The 21,535-nt window shown below is 59.7% G+C and overlaps 12 protein-coding genes across 12 annotated transcripts; 9 read left to right on the forward strand and 3 right to left on the reverse strand.

The window, feature by feature from the left end:
- Nucleotides 1-39: 39 nt before the first annotated feature.
- Nucleotides 40-2,409, forward strand: KL911_000075 (uncharacterized protein; the record flags this gene model as incomplete). Its single annotated transcript, XM_043201038.1, has 1 exon — nt 40-2,409. The coding sequence occupies one exon, from the start codon at nt 40-42 to the stop codon at nt 2,407-2,409; it is 2,370 nt and encodes a 789-aa protein (XP_043056768.1).
- A 21-nt stretch (nt 2,410-2,430) lies between these two features.
- KL911_000076 (uncharacterized protein) lies at nt 2,431-2,760 on the reverse strand (the record flags this gene model as incomplete). Its single annotated transcript, XM_043201049.1, has 1 exon — nt 2,431-2,760. The coding sequence occupies one exon, from the start codon at nt 2,758-2,760 to the stop codon at nt 2,431-2,433; it is 330 nt and encodes a 109-aa protein (XP_043056769.1).
- Nucleotides 2,761-2,948: 188 nt separating this feature from the next.
- Nucleotides 2,949-3,989, forward strand: KL911_000077 (uncharacterized protein; the record flags this gene model as incomplete). The annotated part of the gene is made up of 1 exon (XM_043201060.1): nt 2,949-3,989. One exon carries the CDS (start codon nt 2,949-2,951, stop codon nt 3,987-3,989), a length of 1,041 nt encoding a protein of 346 aa, XP_043056770.1.
- A 161-nt stretch (nt 3,990-4,150) lies between these two features.
- On the forward strand, nt 4,151-4,812 carry KL911_000078 (uncharacterized protein; the record flags this gene model as incomplete). Its single annotated transcript, XM_043201071.1, has 2 exons — nt 4,151-4,681; nt 4,777-4,812. 2 exons carry the CDS (start codon nt 4,151-4,153, stop codon nt 4,810-4,812), a joined length of 567 nt encoding a protein of 188 aa, XP_043056771.1.
- Nucleotides 4,813-4,826: 14 nt separating this feature from the next.
- Nucleotides 4,827-7,561, reverse strand: KL911_000079 (uncharacterized protein; the record flags this gene model as incomplete). The annotated part of the gene is made up of 2 exons (XM_043201082.1): nt 4,827-7,224; nt 7,359-7,561. The coding sequence occupies 2 exons, from the start codon at nt 7,559-7,561 to the stop codon at nt 4,827-4,829; spliced, it is 2,601 nt and encodes an 866-aa protein (XP_043056772.1).
- A 41-nt stretch (nt 7,562-7,602) lies between these two features.
- KL911_000080 (uncharacterized protein) lies at nt 7,603-9,544 on the forward strand (the record flags this gene model as incomplete). The annotated part of the gene is made up of 2 exons (XM_043201094.1): nt 7,603-7,714; nt 7,893-9,544. 2 exons carry the CDS (start codon nt 7,603-7,605, stop codon nt 9,542-9,544), a joined length of 1,764 nt encoding a protein of 587 aa, XP_043056773.1.
- A 394-nt stretch (nt 9,545-9,938) lies between these two features.
- On the forward strand, nt 9,939-11,681 carry KL911_000081 (uncharacterized protein; the record flags this gene model as incomplete). Its single annotated transcript, XM_043201105.1, has 1 exon — nt 9,939-11,681. One exon carries the CDS (start codon nt 9,939-9,941, stop codon nt 11,679-11,681), a length of 1,743 nt encoding a protein of 580 aa, XP_043056774.1.
- Nucleotides 11,682-11,854: 173 nt separating this feature from the next.
- On the forward strand, nt 11,855-13,939 carry KL911_000082 (uncharacterized protein; the record flags this gene model as incomplete). The annotated part of the gene is made up of 1 exon (XM_043201116.1): nt 11,855-13,939. One exon carries the CDS (start codon nt 11,855-11,857, stop codon nt 13,937-13,939), a length of 2,085 nt encoding a protein of 694 aa, XP_043056775.1.
- A 21-nt stretch (nt 13,940-13,960) lies between these two features.
- Nucleotides 13,961-14,641, forward strand: KL911_000083 (uncharacterized protein; the record flags this gene model as incomplete). Its single annotated transcript, XM_043201127.1, has 2 exons — nt 13,961-14,005; nt 14,177-14,641. The coding sequence occupies 2 exons, from the start codon at nt 13,961-13,963 to the stop codon at nt 14,639-14,641; spliced, it is 510 nt and encodes a 169-aa protein (XP_043056776.1).
- Nucleotides 14,642-14,811: 170 nt separating this feature from the next.
- On the forward strand, nt 14,812-16,716 carry KL911_000084 (uncharacterized protein; the record flags this gene model as incomplete). The annotated part of the gene is made up of 1 exon (XM_043201138.1): nt 14,812-16,716. One exon carries the CDS (start codon nt 14,812-14,814, stop codon nt 16,714-16,716), a length of 1,905 nt encoding a protein of 634 aa, XP_043056777.1.
- Nucleotides 16,717-17,192: 476 nt separating this feature from the next.
- KL911_000085 (uncharacterized protein) lies at nt 17,193-20,885 on the forward strand (the record flags this gene model as incomplete). The annotated part of the gene is made up of 1 exon (XM_043201149.1): nt 17,193-20,885. One exon carries the CDS (start codon nt 17,193-17,195, stop codon nt 20,883-20,885), a length of 3,693 nt encoding a protein of 1,230 aa, XP_043056778.1.
- Nucleotides 20,886-20,921: 36 nt separating this feature from the next.
- Nucleotides 20,922-21,511, reverse strand: KL911_000086 (uncharacterized protein; the record flags this gene model as incomplete). The annotated part of the gene is made up of 2 exons (XM_043201160.1): nt 20,922-20,950; nt 21,025-21,511. 2 exons carry the CDS (start codon nt 21,509-21,511, stop codon nt 20,922-20,924), a joined length of 516 nt encoding a protein of 171 aa, XP_043056779.1.
- Between the last annotated feature and the right edge of the window lie 24 nt (nt 21,512-21,535).

Consider the following 21,535-nt stretch of genomic DNA (forward strand, 5'->3'; position numbering starts at 1 on the left):
CTACGCAGATCGAACCGCAAGGAGAGCGCCTCCTTTAGTATGCCTTCTAGTGAAGGATTGCAACAAAGAGAGAATTCCAGCAGCGACAGTCCTCCGAGTGGCGAGGACTTGGAACAGCTGAACCATCAGTTCAATTCATTCAGAGTTCGCATTCCCCTGACCGGCAACCGCAGAACCCGCGCGGCCATGGCGTCTCCGCAGCACGAACGCCCCGGCAGCCAGGGGCCTGGGCCAGAGGACCAGCACGACCATATCAGATGGTCGAACGACAACGATCTCAGCATTATCCCGCGAGTGCTGACGAAGGATCCGTTCAACGCGGTGTCGAGCACGTTTTTCAGAAACCACCCGGAGCACTGCATGAGCGGCGAGCTCTCGGACTGTATGCGCGGACTGGGGCTGATGGGGCTCATGAACAAGAACATGGCCGACAAAAGGGCCGAGATCGCTGCGCCCAAGCCTGCTGTCGGAAAGCGCACGTTTTCGCAGATAGGGGCGCCTGGAAGGCCGGCGGGCGTGCAGCGTAGCAGCTTTGTGCAGCCGGGGATGACGTACATCGTGCGCAACGACGACGACATCTGCTCGGAGCTGCGTTTCACGGAGCTGTTCCAGGACGAGCTCAAGGTCAAGGGGACGATCCAGACAGGCCTCGCAGGCATCAAGTTTGTGGGCAAGATTGTGAACTTCATAGACAACGACCTGCGCAGCGGCGACGGCTCCAAGATGGGCATCGAGGGCTCTGTGTTCAGCAACCTGCTGAGGAACACGCTCTGTTTCGACAAAGACTTCCGCAAGTACATTGGCAGACACAAACGCATGAACGAGGACGACCCGAACTGGAAGCCGTTTTATCTGGACAAGTTTGGGTATCTGAAGAGCAACGGGTCGCGGGCCACGGGGCTGCCAAAGCCGAAAGAGACAAAGTTCCCGAACACTTCGATTTTCCACAAGATCACTAGCATGTGCGGCAACAAGGGGTGCACGTACAAGTGTCTGGCGAAGTGGTTCGACCTGCCGCCGTTCAACGAGTTCGTCAACACGCCGGCGCCGCCGACGCCGCCGGGAGGCCGACGCAAGACGATGAACAACCCAGAAAACCTGCTCGTGTGTCCACAATGCCAGGACCTGATCATGGAGAATTTTATCCTGATGAAGCTGGAGGTGGACATCGAGGATCTGCTCTGCGACTCGCGCTCGCCCAGCACCGACCTCAAGATCAGAAACGACATGCGGTACAAGCGGCGGAGACGGCTCAAGCCGCTGACGACGTACGCCGGCGTCGGGAACTCGTCGCTGGAGTCCGGGTCGACGGCGGCCTCCGCAATCTCGGTCCCCCTCACGCACATTGCCCGGCCGCAGTACTACAACAGCGAGCACACTAGAGGATTCATATTTGGCACAGGACATCAGCATTTCATGGAGAATTTACGACAACGAGACGAGAACCGCGCGCGCCGCATCCGGCTGCTGGACTATCTGGTTTTGCGACAACAATGGCGCCACGACTCGGACCTGCCGCCGCCGTTCCACTTCCGGCAGCAGACGAGTAGCGGCGAAGGATACTCGACAGACTCGGATTTCAGCGACGACGAATTAGAGCGCAATTTCATCGTCGAGAACTTGGACGACGAAGAGGACGCATTTGACGACGAGGACGACGAAGAAAACGAAGATGACCTGGACCTCGAGGAGCTGTACGACGTGGAACTGTCGAGCGGGCGATCGCGGCGCATCGAGAACCTGCTTTTTGAACGCAATATCAACAGAGAGCAGCAGAACCATCGAAGAGGCCATGTTCTCGCGCGCAAACTCTACAAGAACAGCAGCAGCAAGCTGAAGTTGCATTTATACGTTTCGATCAACCGGCTCACGGGCGAGCTGTTCATGATACCGGGGAACTTGGACCGCAACAACTGGAGCTCTGAGGAGAACGACGGCGAGCTATTCGAGGACTACCAGACGTTTTTGAGGATCTACCGGCTTTTCAACGGGGACGGCGGGGATTCCCGCGAAGAGAGCTCGAAACAGTACCGCGAGTTCCACGAGTACCTGCAAACCAACAAGCAGTGCGAGCGGCAGCGTGTGCAGAAGCTGCTCCTTCTGAACTTGATCACCAACCCAAACCTGTACATGTTCAAGCCAGAAAGCAAGCCCATACTGTACGACGTGTCGACGCCGCTGCCTGTTGTCGTGTCGCCGAACATCCTGCCGTCGATGGGGCCCCCCTTCAGCAAGCGCAAAAACAAGCAGCACGAGGAGGAGGAAGCCCAGATGAAGGACACTTTGATCCAGTACCTGAACGAAAACGTCAACTTCTCGCACGACCACACCAAGGTGCTGAAATTCAGCCCGAACTACTCCAACCGGCTCAATCTGTTTGGTTCATTGTACTCATTTAGCTACTCGTGATAGATACAGCAATTCACAGGGTTACCACAGGCCTCCGTCTTTTCTGCGCTCTTTCATCCACTCCTTTTTGCACTCTCTGAAGGCGCGGAAATACTCGCCGCAGACCTCCTTGTAGTCCTCGTCGTGGTTTTCCATGCACCGGATGGCCATCTGCGACGACTTTGCGCACGGGTCGTAGAATTTAGACGCAGTCTTGGTGAGAAAGGCGTCCTTGTGCACGCGCTGCGTCGGCGAGTCTGGGTAAAACTTGACCCTGATCTCGTTGTCAACTTTTTCCACAAAGCTCGGCCTGTCGTCCGTCTGTGTCTCCAGCCGCCGCAGCGTTTTGTTGTCGACGGTCTCGTTTGGCATTTTAGAATGTATTTAGTTGATTTTTTTTTGCACAGCCGGTAGTAAATTTTCAGCTCTTTATCATGGACTGCTCTTTGGAGGACGTTTGCAACCGGTGCAAGAAAGAGCCGTGTGTGGTTGTCTCGCGCAAAGACCATTTCTGTGCGGCGTGTTTCAAGAAGTTTCTCTGTACAAAGCAGCGCAAACAGATGCAGGACGAGAAGTTCAAGGTCAAGTTTGGCAAGTCCACAGCAGAGCGGCCCAAAGTGCTTCTGCCGCTTTCCTACGGCAGTTCCTCGCTGGCGCTGTTCGATATGGTCGTCTCGCATTTGGAGGAACAGTGTCAGAACGAGAGGGCTGTCCAGGGCTACGTTTTAGTGGTGCTTCACGTGGGTGAGGACGCCGCCAGGATGGAGCGACTGAGGAAAAAGTACTTGCAAGTACTGGAGAAGCTGGAGGCGGAGTTTGTGACGGTAGACCCGGCGGTTTTTGTGCGCGATCTCGCGAGAGTGACGGTCACAGAGGAGTACGCTGTGCGGCGGACAGAAAATAGCGAGTCTCTAGATTTGCAGGAGCTGTTGCTCCAGTTCGAGAGCCGATCGTCGCGGCAGGATTTTTGGCAGCAGGTTGTCCAGGAAGTGGCTTTGCGCAGCGCAGTCGCACACGACTGTTCGGTGGTGATTTTTGGCCACTCGATGAGCCGCTTGGCGGAGGAAATCCTTGCTCTCACCGCCAAGGGCCGCGGCGCAGAGACGGCGCACCGTCTCACGGATGGAGAGATAGAGTACGCCGGACGCCGCTTACACGTGATACACCCGCTGCGAGACGTTTTGGCGTCAGAAATCAAAGAGTATGTGCGGTTGGGCGGGCTGCAAGAAATGGTTGCAACCGAAGAGTCCGTGAAGCACAAGTCCGCGAAAAACAAGACTGTGAACGAGCTGGTGCGCGAGTACTTCGAGACGGTTGAGAGCGAGTATCCAGAGGTCATCTCGACGGTGGTCAAGATTGGCACGAAGCTCGACTCGCCGCAGGGCATGGCGCAGCAGTGCATATTGTGCCAGGAAGCCATCTACCGCGACCCTAAGACGTGGCTGGAGCAGATGTCCGAGAGCGCGAATAAAGAGGTCCAGAGCGACGTGCCGCTGTGCTACGGGTGTCTGATGAACCTGGGTGTTGGCGGCGGGGCGGTGTGGCCGGTGAGTCGGCCGTCGAGAGAGGAAATCCTGGCGGAGTATATACTTGAGGAATAAATAAATAAATATTTTATTTATATTTATTATTTATGGAATAATTCAATTTTATATTTTTATATTTTTCATGTCCGAACAGTAAGTCCACGCCCTTTCACATTATACACTAACCCAGATCGCTTGAGAAAGTTCTAGGCCAACTGGCCGACTGCGAGCTGGAGATGGACGAGGTCGAGAAGGAGGTCGAGAGGTTCCGATTCGCCAAGTCCAAGCCCGTGTACGAAAAAAGACGAGACCTGTTAGTCCACATCCCCAGCTTCTGGTACATTGTTTTGGCCGAGCACGAGGACTTCCAGGAGTACGTCCAGACGGACGACATGAAATATCTGGAGTTCATCAGGGAGATCTATGTGGAGTACCTTCTGGACGACGACCCCCTGAAATTCAGCATTACCTTTGGATTCGAGGCTCCCAAGGGCGAGATCGAGACGCAGACAGTCACGAAACGGTTTGAAAAAATTCACGACGTCGAGACCGGCGAGGAGAAGCTGGTATCGGAGGCCGTGGACGTTAAATGGCCCGCAGAGCTCGACAGCGTCAACCCGCACCTGATAAAGGCCAAGGGAGAAATGACGCCCGCTGACAAGAAGAAGTACCGCGCTGGGATGAAATCGTTCTTTGCGTTTTTCGCCTGGACGGGCAGAAAGCCCGGCAAGGAGTACAGACACGGCGAGGACCTTGCCTTGCTGATTGTAGAAGACCTGTTTCCTCATGCTACCAAATATTATACAGAGGCTGCTCCTGGTCTTGGAGACGGGGAGGACGGCGAGGAGACGGTCTCGAGCAGCGAGGAGCTGGACCTCGACGACGAGCCGGCCCCTAAACGGGCCAAGACGGCTACTCCGTGAAGTCCTCGTCGTCGGACGGCTCGGGCACGGGCTCAACAACCGGGAGCTCCTGTCGCCTGCGTCTTTTCAGCAGTCTCGAGACGGCCATCAGCGAGCTGAGCGCCGAGTCCACCACAAACCGCCGCCACTGCGCCCACACGCTCTCGTTGACGTCCACAAACGTGAACCCGCCGTCGTCGTCGAGCCGGATCTCGCCGTGGCGCGAGGTGTACCACTTGTACGCGAAGCGCATGCTGTAGCCAGCCACCACGGCGGCCACGGCCCACAGCAGCAGCGCCGCAAGAAGCCCGAGCCGCGGATGCAGCCTGTTGAACTCCTCCTCGCGGCCCTTGCACGGCACAGGCTCCTCGCTCTTGTCGAACTCGGTGCCGCCCTCGCACGTCGAGAGCGGGATCTTGCGGTAGCCGGTCGCCGGGTAGTACTCGACGGGCGCGTTGTCCGCAAAACAGATGTCATCGTGGCTCGGCGGACTGTAGCCGGGGACGAGCCGGCAGAGTCCGTCTGGCGTGAGGTAGTAATTGAAGTCGCACTCGTAGTCCTGTCGCGTGCACTTGCAATTGCGGACGATCTTCGGCTCGGCGATGGCGCGGGCGCCGACCTGGCACAGTCTGCCGGGGATCTTGCGCGTGTACTGCACTTCGTGGCCAAACAGACAGTTGTCTGCCTGGAACGGGTGTTTCGGCGTCCAGGTCTCGAAATCGTCCGCAGAGCACTTCTTCGAGAGCAGCTGGCTGAAGTCGACGCGGAACACTCTCGTCTTGTCGCCTCTGGCGAGCGGGACGCGGGTGAAGAGCATGAACACCAGCGAGTTGTCGCCCGGCACCGTCGAGATGTCCTCAACGGTGACCTGCTCCTTCGTGAACTGGAAGTCGACCCACGTGTCGCCCTCGTCGACAGAGTAGCTCAGCACATTGGTGTTGTCCTTGCCGTTGACCAGAACTATCACCGAGCCCTGGTCGCCGTACTCCCATAAATAGACACCCTTCCTCACCTCTTTCCACGTTATTCCGCCGTCTTTCGTCAGGAAGGTGTGCCCGTCGTAGTAGCTGCCGAGCTGCGGGCCGACGTTGCCCACGCCGATCATCATGCCGACCGCACTGGCCGACGCAAACGTGTCGCGGTAGTCGGCACGCTCCGTGAAGCCGTGCAGGTGCAGCGAGCACTGCTCGAGGCTCTGGCCGCTGCACAGCCGCTGGTTTTCGGAGTCGACGACGGGCGGCTGCAGAGGCGCCCACTGCGCGCCGTCGTTGTGCGTGATCACCGACCGGATGCGCTTCCTGGCTCCCTTTCTGGCGTCGTCCGGGTTGGCCACGACGTTGGCCACGATTAGGCCCTCGAGCCCCGTGATCTTCTCAAAGTCGACGTAGCCGCCCTCGTCGCGGTTCGCGCTCTCCAGCACGGACACGTACTCGGTGCCGTTGCTGTTGGACTTGAGGATCGTGCCGTACTCTGTGCCGGTCACGGGGTTTGTGGTCACGTGCATGAACACGGCCTTGGAGCTGCCGGAGAGCACGGTGTACGCCTGCTGCCTGCTGAGCTGGATGTTTGGCGGGAGGCGCGCCGGGGCCCACGAGACGCCGTCGAGCGAGACGTGCGGCTGCAGGGCGTCGTGCGCCTTCTCCGTCGCCGCGACCCAGTACTCGCCCGTGCGGCCGACGCCGACGAGTCTGTCAAGCAGCGTCGATCGACTCTTGAACAGGTCGGCCGACGCCACGAGGCTCGAGCGGTACTCTGTGGCCTCGTTGGTGTCCTTCTCGCACAGGACCCACTCGCCGCCGGCAAACTCGCACCGCCGCACGTTCTCTTGGATCTTCAGCCACCGCTTGCCCAGCGCGTACGTGTGGTACGCCGCCAGCCGGCACGCCTTGGAGAACGGGTCGTTGCAGCCCTCCTGGCCCATGAAAATGAGCCGCTTCGGGTCCGACGGGTGGAAGTACAGCGTCGCGATGCCCGCGACAGCCTTGCTCGGCGTCCGGAACGACTTCCAGTTGTCTGCTCTGTCCAGGGAGTAGACGATCTTGTCGTTGACGGCCAGCAGATAGACGTTGGTCGAGCGGTGCGGATCGACGTAGATGTCCAGGAACTCGTCGTCGGGCGCCACCTCCTCCCAGACCTGGCCCTGGTTGTGGCTCACAAAGACCTCGTTCCGGTTGGTCAGGACGAGGACGGTCTCGTCGGCGTCGCCGGGCAGCTTGTCCAGATAGACGTACTTCTTGACCTTGCCCTGGAACGTGAAGTAGGTGGTGCGCACCTTGCCGTCGTTGAAGCCGTCGCGCGCGTCCTCGGGCGCGCCCTCGCGCTCGTCCGGGTTCTCGTCGGAGTGTGGGCTCTGCGGGACGGGCGTCACGTGATCCGCGCTGGCGGCGCTGCTGCTGGCGGCGGCCGCGCTGAGTATGCACGCGATTATCCAGTACAGCGCGAGGATCTTCATTGCGCCGCAAAATTAGGAAGCAGGCCCTTTTATATATCTTGCGTGGTAGTGCCGAAATCGCCGTGCCCAGAAAAAAATCTGCCTGGCTACAGGCCGTCGCAGTAGGAAAGCAGGCTCTGTTCCTCGGCGAGCGTGCACGCGGTCTCGACGGCGTCGACGGCCCGCAGCGCGTCGAGGATCTCGTGGTAGTACGGCGGCGTATTCTGCGCGATGCCGAACTCGCTGCCCTGGGTCGTCTGGAGCAGGGCTGCTATGCCCGAGAGCTGCAGCCGGTCGAGCAGCTTCGCGCTCATGAAGACCCTGCAGAAGAAGACGTTTATGCCGCGCCGCTGGTATGCAACAATCACGTCTCGGAGGATCTGCGCCGCGGACGAGTCGACCGACGTCATGCCGTCGAGGTCAAATACGACATGTCTTATTGGCCGGCCGCTTTGCTGTGCTGCCGGGTGCACGCTGACGGAGCCACACAGCTCCAGCCGCCGCAGCCGCGCCTTGAGGTCGTTCGTGTTGGTGAACGTGAGCGGCTCGGGCACTCTCACGATCAGACACGCGTCTGTGTCCTCGAGGACGGGCTTGTTGGCGGCCGACTGGCCGGCCGCGCTTTGGCGGCGATACTCTGAGTAGCCGGGGACGATCTCGTCGCACGGGTACGCGGCGCGCCCGTCGACGTCCGAGCTGACAAACTCCTCGGTGCCGGCCACGCGCGACAGGATCTGGATGCGCGACTTGGTGGAGTGCTTGATCACGCGGACGACCGAGTAGAAGCAGCCGAGCGCGACGCCGAGCTCGATCGAGTAGACGAGCGACGCGACGAGCGTGACGACGAAGGTGGCCAGCTCGTTGTAGCCGCGCGTGCGCAGATGGAAGCGCACGTCACGTGGCGTCTCCTGGACCAGCGCCAGGCCGACCGTGGCGACGATGGCGTTCAGCACGCACAGCGGCAGGTAGTAGACGTAGTTGAGCAGGCACGTGGTGACCAGCAGCGTGGCGAGCCCCATCACGAGGCCGGCGACGGGGGTTTTGGCGCCGAGGAGCGAGTTGAGCTTCGAGCGGCCGTAGCCGCCGAACGAGGGCAGGCTGCCGACGAAGCTGAGCGCGAGCCCCGCCGTGCCGAGCGCGACGAGCTCTCTGTTGGACGAGACGGGCATCGGCAGGCTGGAACCGAGGCTCTTGCCCGCCGAGGAGCTCTCGAAGAAGCCCAGAATGGCGCACATGAACGAGGTCGAAAACAGCTGCGGGTACCACTGCCGCAGCTCGCCGCGGAAGGGCACCGTGAACCGGAACTCGTCGATGTCGACCTTGCCGAGCACGCGGATGCCCTTTTTGTCGAAGCGGAAGTGCGCAGAGAGCACGGTCGAGACGGCCACCACGAGCAGGATCTCGGGGAAAAAAGAGGCCGCGCGCACGTGACGCCGGGCAAGGGTCCTTTTCAGCGCGCCCGCCGCGAGCAGCACGAGCAGCGCCGCGGCGCCGGCCGCCAGCGTGGCCCCGTGGTACTGGTGCGCGTGCTGCCAGATGAACCGCACCTTCTCCACGGCCGAGTGCACGTGCTCGTCGGGCGGCAGCAGCAGCAGCACCGTGTCGAGGCCGAGGATCGCGATCGCCGAGTTGACCATCATGGTGAGCCCGATCGCCGCCACAAAGCCCCGCAGCAGCGTGCCGCACAGCACGTTGTCGATGAAGCCGAAGCGCAGCAGCCCGAACGCCAGCAAGATCGCGCCCGAGAACGACGTGATCACCACGAGAACGTCCACCGGGTCCACGCCGTCGTTGTGCTTGACAACCTTCTCGATCGCCTGCCCGACAATCATCGACACGGCCGCCTCGGGCCCCACGATCATCTGCGGCACGGTGCCCAGCACCGCGTACACGGCGGGCGCCAGCGACAGCCCCAGCAGCCCGCACACGGGCGGCACGTGCGCCACCGCGTTGGCGAACGACATGCTCAGCGGGATCTGGTACGACGCCAGCGACAGGCCCGCCACCGCGTCGTGCACAAACAGGCTGAGGCTGTACGCGGGCAACCACGACGAGCAGGGCAGGTAGTACGCCGCCTTCTGGGACGCTGTCAGGACGGGCGACTCTCGCACGCGCACAACGTGCCGCGACACACTGCGCGACGCCGTCGACCGGGAGCCGTCGCTGTCGCTCGTGGACCCGTACGGCGGAGCGGCCGACAAGGCGGGGCCCTGGCCCAGCCGGAGCGAGCCGTCGCGCGAGTCTTTTTCTCTACCGGGGCCAGACATGGTAGCGAATGGGAGAGGGAATTTATGTAAATGGAATATTTCGGTGCGCATTTTTTAGTCGGGTCGATGTGGGGCAGCTGGGGTCGGCGTGGAGAACATGGGGTAGTCCGCATGCACGGAACGCAGCGCGCGCATGTCGTGCCCTCGGCCGCTTGCTCAGCAGTCGCCCCACCTCGGGCCGCACCCGTTGGGGGGGGGGGGGGGGGGGCTGGTGCAAGGGTGCGCCTTTATCGCTCCTGAAACAAAAGAGCTCCAGCCATTTGCACAAGATCAGGTGTTTTCTTCCACAGGCCACAGATATATTGCGTCGCAGCCCCGTTTGCGCCGCCAACGAACTCCCAAGTGCACACCTAGCCTCTGCCCTCCCACGCATCCGTTGTATGACCCCCACCACTAGGTTTGCGCACACATCTAGCATCAAGACATGACACTCAGCAGGAAACCGATATTCGGGATATCGTCCAGGCCAGACCCCAGCACACTGCCCCACGCAGGAGCGCAGCGCACGGCCCGCGTGGGCACGCGCCCGCGCACAAGAGCCTCCACCGTGTCTGCGACTCAGCCTCCGTGCCGGGCCGAGACTGTCCAAGGCAGCAAACAGCGATCGCAGTCTGTGCCGAACTTCGATGTGACCGATCTGATGGACGCCTTGGTGTTCCTGGAGCCCACGCCGGTGTTCCCGCCGTCTTACAGCACGCTGGCGCCGGGCAAGCCGAAGCCGGTGTACTCGAACCCAGATGAGGGGCACGAGCCGCTGCCGGACTACCTTCCGACGGTGTACAAGATCACGACGCTGTCGCGCAAGCTGGAGTGGATCTCGCCGTACGAGCTCGCGCCGCAGCGGCAGTGGCGGTCGGTGATTGTCGAGCTCAACTCGACACAGCTCAACATTTACAATAGAGACGCTGCGCCCCGGCCGGCAGGCTGTGTGTCGGCAGACGACGAGAGACTGTACAAGTCGCGGCTCACAACGTCGCACGACTTGCGCGACAAGGCGCTGTTTGCGCAGCAGGGCCTGCTCGCGCCCGACAACCTGGTGCGCTCGTACTCGTTGCAGTACGCCAAGGTCGGCATAGCGACCGACTACAAGAAGAAAAAACACACGTTGCGGCTGCGCGCCGAGACGGAGCAGTTTCTGCTGGAGTTCCCGACCGTCGAGAGCATGATCGAGTGGTACTGCTGCCTGAATCTCGGGATCGACAACTCGCTCGACCTGACCCGCCGCGAAATGCCGAAGTATCGAACCGTGCCGCGGCGCCGGCGACGCAACAGACACCCGGGCGACTCGCTGATGGTCGGGTGCAGACGGCGGCCGTCGCTCGGGATGTTCCGGCGGCGCACAAGCTCGGCAGACCTGTCGTCGCTGGTGTCGAGGTGGAAACGCAAGTTTTCGATGGCGGGCTCGAGGCCGGCGGAGGTGCGGCACGACGAGCCTTACGTGGTGTTTTCGGACGTGTCTGACCACGAGCCGCTGTCGCTGGAGTCGCCTGCGAACGAGAGTGCCGACGAGGCCGAGCCGGACGACGAGAGCGACCATCTCGACGCGACGTTCGAGGACGACGGCGACGACGGCGGTTCGCCGACAACGGAGGAGTACGAGTACACGCAGCACGCGCGCCACAGCTCCGACGCGACGCTCGTGACGCTGTTGTCGGCGTCGTCCGCCGAGGCCGAGGCCGAAGCGATGCCCGAGCCGACTCCGGTGCTGTCGACGCCGTCGTCGCTGTCGAACGGACTGAGCAGCTCCCCCACGTTGCAACAGCGGGCCACACCATCGACCTCGGTGTCCAGCTCGAGCCTCTCTGCGTTGCCCGAGAAGGAGGTGCGTCTGCAGTATAAGTGGGGGACCGACCTGCGGCTACCGTCGCGGCGCAAGATCCTGCGCGACTCGATCCGGTGCATGACGACGCTGACGGCGAACGAGCGCTGGGCAGGCAAGTACGTTGTGCGCGACGCTGCGTCGATGGACCTCGCCTTGAAATCAGGGGGTGCCAGTTTCTACTCCCCAGACTACACGATCCCGCACCAGCAGGTGGGGCGCTACTTTGCCGGAGGCCGCGTCGGGGCCGCCATGCGTCGCCCGCAGGGGCTCGAGCGACGGCTCCAGGAGTATGTGGTCAGCCCGTGCGGTCTGATCCCCAGGATCAACGAGGGCTCGCAGCCCTGACGGGCCCCTCCTCGCACCCCCCGTGTCAAATTTCGCCGTCCAATGAGGGGCGCGCGAAAAGAAAAAAGAAGCCGCTCCCGTTTCTGTCGCGGGTCTGCCAATCACCGCCCGGGCCCCACACCGTATTTTTTAGGAACGTATATAATGTGCATCAGCCCTCAATAAATTCCAACATGGTTCTTCGCAGCTTTGTCAACCTCACGGAGCGGACAGGAGCGTCGTTTGCGCGGCGCCGCGCGTCCAACGTGTCGTCGTCGGGCAGCAAGCGCTACTCGCACCCCTTTTTCAAGCCCTCGTACGCCAAACCCCAGGACTTGCTCATAGTGGACGACGTTGCCCGCGAGGACTCTGGCCGCAAGACACGGTACAGCCGGTACTGCAACATCCTCACGCCCGCGGCCATGGTGACGCGCAACTATGTGGTGTTCGACAGGTCGCAAAACACCGACGACGAGCCCCGTGCGCAAACCCCGATCCTGCTCAAGAAGGCGGGCGGCAAAACAAACAAGAACGGCCACATGAACGTGCGCGTGGGCGCGGCCGCCAACGGCCGGCGCCAGCTGCGGTTCAGGCGGTCGAACTCCACCACAGTGCGCACGTTTGCCGTGGAGATCGCGGCCGGCAGGAGAGAGTACTCCACGGTGCGCGAACTGGAGCGGCAGCTGCGCGAGCTCCGGACGACGGAGGCGGAGCAGCCGGCGGAGGAGCCTGAGCACGCGGAGAAGGCCGAGCCCGCCGCGCCGCTGTCGGTTCACGAACGTCTGATCGACGAGCTGCTGTCCAGCAACCGGCCGAGCGAGGTGCTCGCCGTCTATTTCAACCTCCGAGGCAAGGGCCTTGTTCCCACGACTGCGCTGTACAACAAAGTCCTGCGCTCGATCCCGCAGCGCGCCGACACCGGCGAGTCCGCCGAGGAGAAGCTCACACATCTGCTGAACGTGTACTCGGACATGCTGGCCAACAACCTCAAGCCGTCGGACGAGACGTACGAGCTCGTGGTGGGGCCGCTGCTGAGGGGCGCGCAGAACAGCTACAGCATGGGCGAGTTCCGCAACAGCAACGACTTCTTCCGTATTGCGCTCGAGCTGTTTCTCATCAGCCACAGCTCCAACGCGGCCATCCGCTTCGACAAGGCCGTCTACTACGACCTCGTGCGCGGCCTGAATAGATTCAAGCGCGTGCAGATCGTCGCTGCCGACAAGCTGTACGAGCTGCTCAGGCCGCGCGTCGATCTGACGCAGAACCTGGGCCTGTTTCTGCAGCTGCTCAAATACGCCGGCTACTGCAAAAACAGCGGCCTCGTCAGCGCGCTGTACCACGACATCGACGGCAGGATCGATGCCAAGGTGATGGAGACGCAGCAGTACGACGTCTACGCCGCGGTGCTCGAGTGCCTGCTTCTGTGCGGCCAGTCCGCCGAGGCAGCCGCTTTTCTCGACCAGGTGGTCCGCAAGTGCGACAAGTCGCAGCACCTCTCCAAGCTCCTCTCGAGCTTCATTGCCGGCCAGGCCGCCGAGGACCCCGCCAAGGCATACCACTCGTACCTCAAGTTCAACGCGGTCGACTGGCTGCCAGAGGTGTCTGTGGCCAGTCTCCTGCTCGTAATGAGAAAGTTCCTCGACGGCGGCGACTTCGGCTCGGCACTGCAGGTCTGGAACATGATTGTGCCGCGCAAGGACTTCGACGAGGCCATCGACCAGCTCGCCCAGCACGACGACTTCGAGTACCTCTCGTCGACGGTCGACACTCTTGTCGGCGCTGCGATCGACAGAATGGATAGACAGAACCTCATCAGATTCACCAGAGAAATCATCATCAAGGACAGCCTCGTGCTGTCCAACGAGTCGCTCCTGAACCTCGTGTCGTACCTCAACGCGAACGAGAAACAAACGGAGCTCGCCACGGCGCTCGTCATCAACCAGGGTTATAAGAAGTCCAGAGACGGCACGAGCCTCAACAACTACCTCTCGCTGCTCGTCGACTTCCTCACCCCCTCCCAGTACCAGTCCCTCTTCGGCTCCGGACTGTTCAAGACTGCTGTGGAGCAGTATAGAGTGGTCAACGACAACGTCTACGGGCTGATCAAGATCTTTGATTACGTCAGCGGCCTGTCGCAGATGACCGAGCAGATCAAGCTCAAGATGAAGTACTACGGCAAGGTGCTGAGCTTTGAGTTCGAGGACGCGTCCAACCACTATGTGCATCTGCCCGCAGAGCTGGCGAGATTCAAGCAGTATGTCGCGCAGCTGGCACAGTGAGTGTGGTCATGAGACATATTAATGAACTTACTCCATATTAACGAAGTTATAATAACCCTAGACGGGGTGCCAACAGTAGGAGACGGGAGCGAGAGGAGAATCTGGTCTTTCCCCTCCTTGTAGTCACGTGATGTTACATGCCACCCTCGCACCACGGGAACGGCCGCCGCTTGCCGCCCGCGAAAACTCGCCGGGCGTAAATTTTTCGGCCGGCCCGCGTGGCGGCGGTGCGCAGAGGGAATCTTGCGAGTGAAAAATATTAAAACATTTTTACAAGGACTTTCACAGATATCGAAATGGGTATGTACTAACCGCAACCGACGTCGCACCGAACCTGTCTCTTCAGCTCGTCGTCGACAGCGTCCCCCGCCGCCACTAACCTCAGTTAACGTTCCAAAGACCAGAAAGACCTACTGCAAGGGCAAGAACTGCAGAAAACACACCCAGCACAGAGTGACCCAGTACAAGGCCGGAAAAGCCTCGCTTTACGCCCAGGGTAAGAGAAGATACGACCGCAAGCAGTCCGGTTACGGTGGTCAGACCAAGCAAGTTTTCCACAAGAAGGCCAAGACCACCAAGAAGGTTGTGTTGAGACTGGAATGCGTCAGCTGCAAGACCAAGCTGCAACTCCCTCTCAAGAGATGCAAGCACTTTGAGCTTGGTGGAGACAAGAAGCAGAAGGGTCAAGCCCTGCAGTTCTAAGTGTGTAATGTTAACACCTGTTGGTACACCTCGTAGCCCTCTCTTTACGCGCACATCCCTGCACCGCTTCTCCGAAATTCTGCTACGCTCCCAAAAAATTACGGATCGTGTTTTGTTTTCTTTCGGAGAGCAACCATCAGCACCTTTCGAGCCCAGATCGCGACCCAGCCATGTATCCGCAGCACGACAGCGGTATGAACTACCAGCAGAACATGTACAACGTATACCAGCAGCAGCAGCAGCAGCCTCAGTATCGACAGTACAACAACCAGCAGTTTGGCGTGCCCAGCGGGTCGCCACACCCTCAGCAGGTGCCTGTGTTTGGTGCGCAGATCCCGAACATGCAGCACCCGGCGCAGCAGCAGGCCGCGGGCTACCAGAACATGTACGGCACGTCGCCGACCCGTTCGTTGCAGTTCAACGAGTTCAACCCGCAGCCGCCTTCGAGTCCGTCGCGCAGCGTACGGTCTGCGAACCTGGCGCCGATCTCGTCGAACTCGTCGCTCGTGTCGCCGTCGAAGTCCGCGCTCAAACAGCCCGAGTTCCCGTACTCTAACCCGGCCGCAAACAACAGCAACTCGAACCTGTCGTACCGACAGAGCGTGCAGTCGCTGCCGCCGCCGGCAGACTACGTGCACTTCGACCGGCACCCCGAGTGGTTTTCGAAGTCGTCGCAGGACAAGGCGGCCTCCATCAAGCTGAAACTGGAGCACTACTACAAAACGGCCATCGAGCATGCCATCGAGCGCAACCAGAGACGCGTGTCGTTTGAGCAGAAGCTGGGCACAGAGAGCTCCGGCGAGCGCCGCAACAGAGAGCTGCAGCTGTTTGGCCGCAACGAGTCGCAGTTTCTGCGGCTGCGAAGAACACGGCTCACACTCGAGGATTTCCACACGGTCAAGGTGATCGGCAAGGGCGCCTTTGGCGAGGTCCGGCTCGTCCAGAAACGCGACACGGGCAAGATCTACGCCATGAAGACGCTGCTGAAGAGCGAGATGTACAAGAAGGAGCAGCTGGCACACGTCAAGGCCGAGCGGGACGTGCTGGCAGACGCAAACTCGCCGTGGGTCGTGTCGCTGTACTACTCGTTCCAGGACCCGCTCTACCTGTACCTGATCATGGAGTTCCTGCCCGGAGGCGACCTTATGACCATGCTGATCAAGTGGCAGATTTTCACCGAGGACGTGACCCGATTCTACATCGCCGAGTGTGTGCTGGCGATCGAGGCGATACACAAGCTGGGATTCATTCATAGAGACATCAAGCCAGACAACATTCTCATCGACATGCGCGGCCACATCAAGCTCTCGGACTTCGGCCTGTCGACGGGATTCCACAAGACACACGATTCCAACTACTACAGAAAACTGCTGGACCAGGACAACGCCAGCGGCGCAGGCGGCGCCAACACGGGCCGAAACTCTGTGCTCGTCGACCCGATCAACCTCACCATGTCGAATCGGCAGCAGATGCAGACGTGGCGCAAGTCCAGACGGCTCATGGCCTACTCTACCGTCGGAACCCCCGACTACATTGCTCCAGAGATCTTTCTGAACCAGGGATACGGCCAGACGTGCGACTGGTGGTCGCTCGGTGCCATCATGTTCGAGTGCCTGGTGGGCTGGCCGCCGTTCTGCTCCGAAACTCCTAAGGAGACCTACTGCAAGATCCTCAACTGGAGAGAGACACTACAATTCCCCGAAGACATTCACCTGAGCCCCGAGGCCGAGGACCTGATTCTGAGGCTTCTGACCGACGCAGACCACCGGCTCGGCCGCAACGGCGGCGCCAGCGAGATCAAGGCACATCCTTTCTTCCGTGGAGTCAACTGGGACGAGATCCGCAACGTGGAGGCTCCGTTCATCCCAAAGCTCAGGTCCGTCACAGACACGCGCTTCTTCCCGACCGACGAGCTCGAAAATGTGCCGGACTCGCCTGCGCTGGCCCAGGCTGCCAAGCAGCGCGAGCAGATGAAGGGCAGTGTTGTTGGAGGGGCAGACACCAAGGAGGATCTTCCGTTCATTGGATACACTTTCAGCCGGTTTGAGTATCTGACGCGGAAGAATGCTTTGTAGCTTAATAAATGTACACGTCAAAGACGCCGAGTAGAGCGGGAGGCCAGCTTCGGCCAGGCACCAGGAAGTGTATGGCGCGGTATGTGTCGACACCTGAGTTTCCGTTTGAACGTAGCCCTTATGGCCAAGTTGGTAAGGCGCCACACTAGTAATGTGGAGATCCTCAGTTCAAATCTGAGTGGGGGCAGTGCACTATTTTTTTGCCACCAAACCAGCATCAGCAATGACCGTCCGTAGAACTGCACCGTCCGCCACCGTCCGCCACCGTCCGACAGACCCCTGCTCTACAGCCAGCTTGTCGGCACTCAGTCCCTGATTTCCCAGTTCTCTCTTTGTCTGCTTCTCCCGCTCACCTCTTTTCCGTCGCTCATAACCCGACGGCACCCAGAATTAAATTGTTTATCGAATACGATCAGAACCGTTCCAGCATCGCGGCCTATATCGATTCATTTCTGTCCACTTCCGCTCCAATCACTATGTCGGGTACGTACACGCCTCCCCAAGCCACTAACGGCGCAGTCACCGGTGGCAATCTCAAGCAGCCTCTCACTGCTGACGAGAAGAAGTTCTACAGCCAAATCTTCAAAACGCTCGATCTCAAGCACACAGGCCTGCTTTCCGGGCTGTCTGTGAAGCCCCTTTTGGAGGCGTCCAACCTGGCTCCGCCCGTGCTGGGAGAAATATGGAATATCGCAGACCCGGACAACAAAGGGTCGCTGGACCAGTTTGGGTTCTGTGTGGCAATGAGACTGATCGGACACATCCAAAGTGGCGCTGTGCTCAGTCCAGAGCTTGCGCAAAACGTGCCTCCTCAGCTGCCCAAGTTCAGTACCATCTCTTTCAACGCGACGGGCGGAAGCCTGCCCGTGAACACCACCGGGTCGCGGATCTCGTCGGCCTCGTCCGTGGACTCGCAGCACGTCGTTGTTCCTGTGCTGACGCCCCACCAGGCGGCCAATTTTGGCGCCATGTTCGACAAAGCGGCTCCCGGCGGTGTTCTGCCTGGAGTGCAGGCCAGAGACATCTTTCTCAAGGCCAGACTGCCTACGCAGACTCTGGAGAAAATATGGAACCTGGTGGACCAGAAGCAGACCGGCCAGCTTGGCAGACCGCAGTTCATTGTGGCTATGCACCTAATCCAGAGCTTTCTCAACAAGTCCATGACCATTCTTCCTGCTGTCATTCCAGAGCCAATCTGGGCCGTGGCCTCGAACCCGTCCCAACCGCAGTCGCCGCTGTTGCAGCAGGCTTCTGGCGGCTCCATTGGCTCGGGCTCTGCCAATCACAACACCTGGACCATGTCTCCGCAGCAGAAGCAGCAGTATGGCGCCGTCTTCGACAATCTGGACAAATCCAAGCAGGGTAAGATAACCGGCGACGAGGTGGCCAAATTCCTCATGACCTCGAAGCTGCCAAACGACACGCTGGCTACGATCTGGGAACTGGCCAACTTGGACGGCTCCGATTCGTTCAACAAGCAGGAGTTCTCCATTGCCATGTACCTGGTGCAGAAGAAATTGGCCGGTGCCGAGCTCCCTGAGGAGACCCCGGCCTCGCTGATCCAAACCAGCAAGTCCACAGACAGTCCGCAGGCGCCACCGCCGTTGCCGGCTTCTCCGTCTACTCCGCAGCAGGCCGCCAGCCCTTCCAAGTCGCACATGGACGACCTGTTGGACGTCTTTGTGCAGCCTGCACGTGCGGCCTCGAAGCCGGCTGTGCCTCCGGTCCCTGCCTCCAGAGCGGCCCATGTCGAGTCGAACACCACGGGCCACGGCGGGTTTGTTCCGACGTCGAACTTTGGCCGCCAGCTGCAAAGCCAGCAAACCGCCGCGGACGAGTCGTCCGACGACGACGAAGGCCCAGAGGACCTCGACCACCGGCCATCCAGACCGGCTCCGCCAGCGATCCCGGGCCGTGCTCAAAAGCCTCGTTTCGACGAGACAGACTCCCAGCCAACTTCTCTCCCAAGACAGCCTACTGCTAACTACGACGCCCTGAAAAGCGTGGCCAGCCCTGTTACCGAGTCGAAGGACGTTTCTCCAGCGCCTTCCCCGGCACAGTTCACACAGCAGCCGGCCAGCGTGGAGTTCACCAACCAGCCGCAACCACCGGCACACACCTCGTCTACCGACAGAGACGTGTCGAACCAGCTTTCGCAGGCGTCTGTGGACATTGCGAATTTCTCCAACCAGATCAACTCTCTGACGATACAAACCACAAACGTGAACACCAAGAGAGACAAGGCACAGAAAGAACTCGCGAGAATCATGAAGGTGAAGGAGGGCATAGAGTCCAAGCTGTCGCAGCTGAAGACGCTCTACGAGCGCGAGGTGCAGCAGGTGCAAGAAGTGGAGGAGGTGTTGATCAAGTCGCGCAACGAGTCGGACTCTTTGAAGCAGGAACTGGCTCTTGCCGAGGCCAATTACCACTCGGAACAGTCCAAGCTCCAGAAGCTGCAGCTGGAGGTTGAGGAGACCCAGAAGGGTAATCAGACGATGAAAGAGCGGCTCGGCGTGCTGAATGCTGAGTCGATCGACCTGAACCAGCAGATCGAGTCGCTGTCACAGAAGCTGACGCAGTCACAGAAGATGCTTGCGGTGACGCAACAGCAGGTGGCCTCGCAGGAAGAAGAAAACAACCAGCTGAGGTCAAAAATTGACTCTGTGATGAAGTCGATCAGCGAGATCGAGCTGAGACACTCGCAGCTGCTCACGAGATCCACAGAGCTGGAAGATGAGAACTACGACCTTCACGAGAAGCACGGCGACTACAGCGCCCAGTTTGTAGAGAAAAACCTCAGCTTCAGCACTGCTCTTGCTTCCGGGGCCGGTTACCTTGCTGCCCAGCACGAGAAGTCTGACGAAGAGCAAGACGACGAGGAGTCTGAGGAGCAGGAGGTGCCAACGTCGACGCTGCAGAATTTCGACGAGACCGAATTTTCTGTGCCAAGCACGCAGGACTTGAGAAGAGAGACCACCGAGTCTGTCTCGAACACGACCGGTTTCGACTCGTCGACTAAGTCCCGTTCGGAGCCAGCCACCTCGCAGACCTCGGAGCTGGACGACGGGTCGCAGACCCAGCAGCAGTTCTCGCTTCCATTCGGCATTCCTCATTCAGAAACGTCGTCCATCCAGAACAATCCGTCGCAATCTGTTAGGGGCGACTTTGACCTGCCGGACTCGCCCACGTCCACCATCGAAGAGGAGTCCGCTCCACCTGTGCTGAGCTCGCAGATACTGCCGGAAGGAACAGAGGACGTTCCGGAGCCAATCTCGTCCAACGAGAACGGCGAGTCGTTCGAGATGGTCAACCACGACGACGCCAAGGACTCCTCTCCTCAGGAGCCTGCCCCTCACTACACGATGCCGGGAAGTTTGCCGGGCGAGTTTGCACAGATCGCAGAGAAAGAGCCAGAATCAAACACCACTACAGAAACCTCAGACACCACAAAGAACGAGGCAGAAGACGAAGACGAAGACGAGGATGATCTTTATTCACCAGCTACTAAGCCGGCTGAGCTTGCAACAGAGGCGGCCTCCGGGGAGCCACATGTTCCTCAAGAGAGCCCAGATCCCGACAAACCTAAGCCAGAGGAGAGCAGCGACGACGAAGAGTTCCACGACAGTATTTCGAGCCCTGTGAAGCTGCAAAAGAGCCAGGCCGAGCCCCAATCCGGCGACAAGTCGTTCAACCCATTCACAGCACAGAAGAGCGACAACATGTTCGACGACCTGGGACTCGAGGAGGCACGTCCGGAGGACTCTTTTGACGCTCCGCAGTTCGATGAGTTCAACAACTTTGACGCGGGCACCCACGGGTTCTCGTTTTCGGCCCCAGCGGCCCAGGACGCCGCTGGAGCAGGCGCTGGAGCAGGCGCAGCCAACGACGACTGGGAGCAGGTGTTTGCTGGGTTTGGAAACGATCCAAATCTGCAGCCCGCCACAGAACATTTCGAAAGCCTGCCGCCATACGAGTTTAGCGAAGCCTTCACGGAACAGCCGTCCAACGCAAATCCTGCGCCAAACGACTCCATCTATAGCCAGAGTCAGCAATTAGCAATTGAGGAGCTAAAGGGAATGGGATTTGACGAGAAGATGGCGGTGGATGCGCTGCAGAAGAACAGTTGGCAGTTGGACCTAGCCACGAATTTCCTTCTGGACTCTGCCTAAGGGGCTTCAAGCCCGCCAACTCTCTCTTCGTATAGTCTATGCAATTTTTCCAGTTTCAGATAGTACTCTTGACGCTCTGTAGTGTATGTGCTCATGAAGGACGCCAGCTGCGCTTCATCAACTTCCACAGGCGACGAACGGATCTGGTCCACCAGGGACTTGGTATCTCTGTCCTTATCGTTGACGCTGCGCTCCACAGCCCGGATAATGGACTCTCTCGAGTATTTGTTCAGCAGGTCGTACATGCGGACCTGCAGTTGGTCGAACTTCTTTAGTTTCTCGTGGAACTGCTCCAATTGCTTGTTGATCTGGTCTGTCTGGGGCACAATATCCTCGTTCACGTTATTCAGCAGCTTGGTGGTGTACTCTATCTGTTTTTCCAGCGACTCCACAATTTCTGTGCCTATTTGCTCAAAATTGGACGTTTTGTAGAGGTAGCTCTGGAGCAGTTCAGGGGATCTGGCAAGTTCCTCGAGTTTATCCCTGCTCAGCTCATTAAAGTACTGAGGCAGTTCTGAAGAGAACTGCAGCCTCTGTGTCACGCTGGCAGGCACCAGCGGGTATTCCAGCTTATCGTAGTCCAGCACTTGCTCCTTGAGCGGTTTCGGTGGAACATTGGGAAGCATTGTGAAAAGAACTGTCGCTTTATT

This window comes from Ogataea haglerorum, assembly GCF_019207285.1.
Source record: "Ogataea haglerorum isolate 81-453-3 chromosome Unknown 81-453-3_NODE_1_length_915391_cov_96.871712, whole genome shotgun sequence".
Lineage (NCBI taxonomy): Eukaryota > Fungi > Ascomycota > Pichiomycetes > Pichiales > Pichiaceae > Ogataea > Ogataea haglerorum.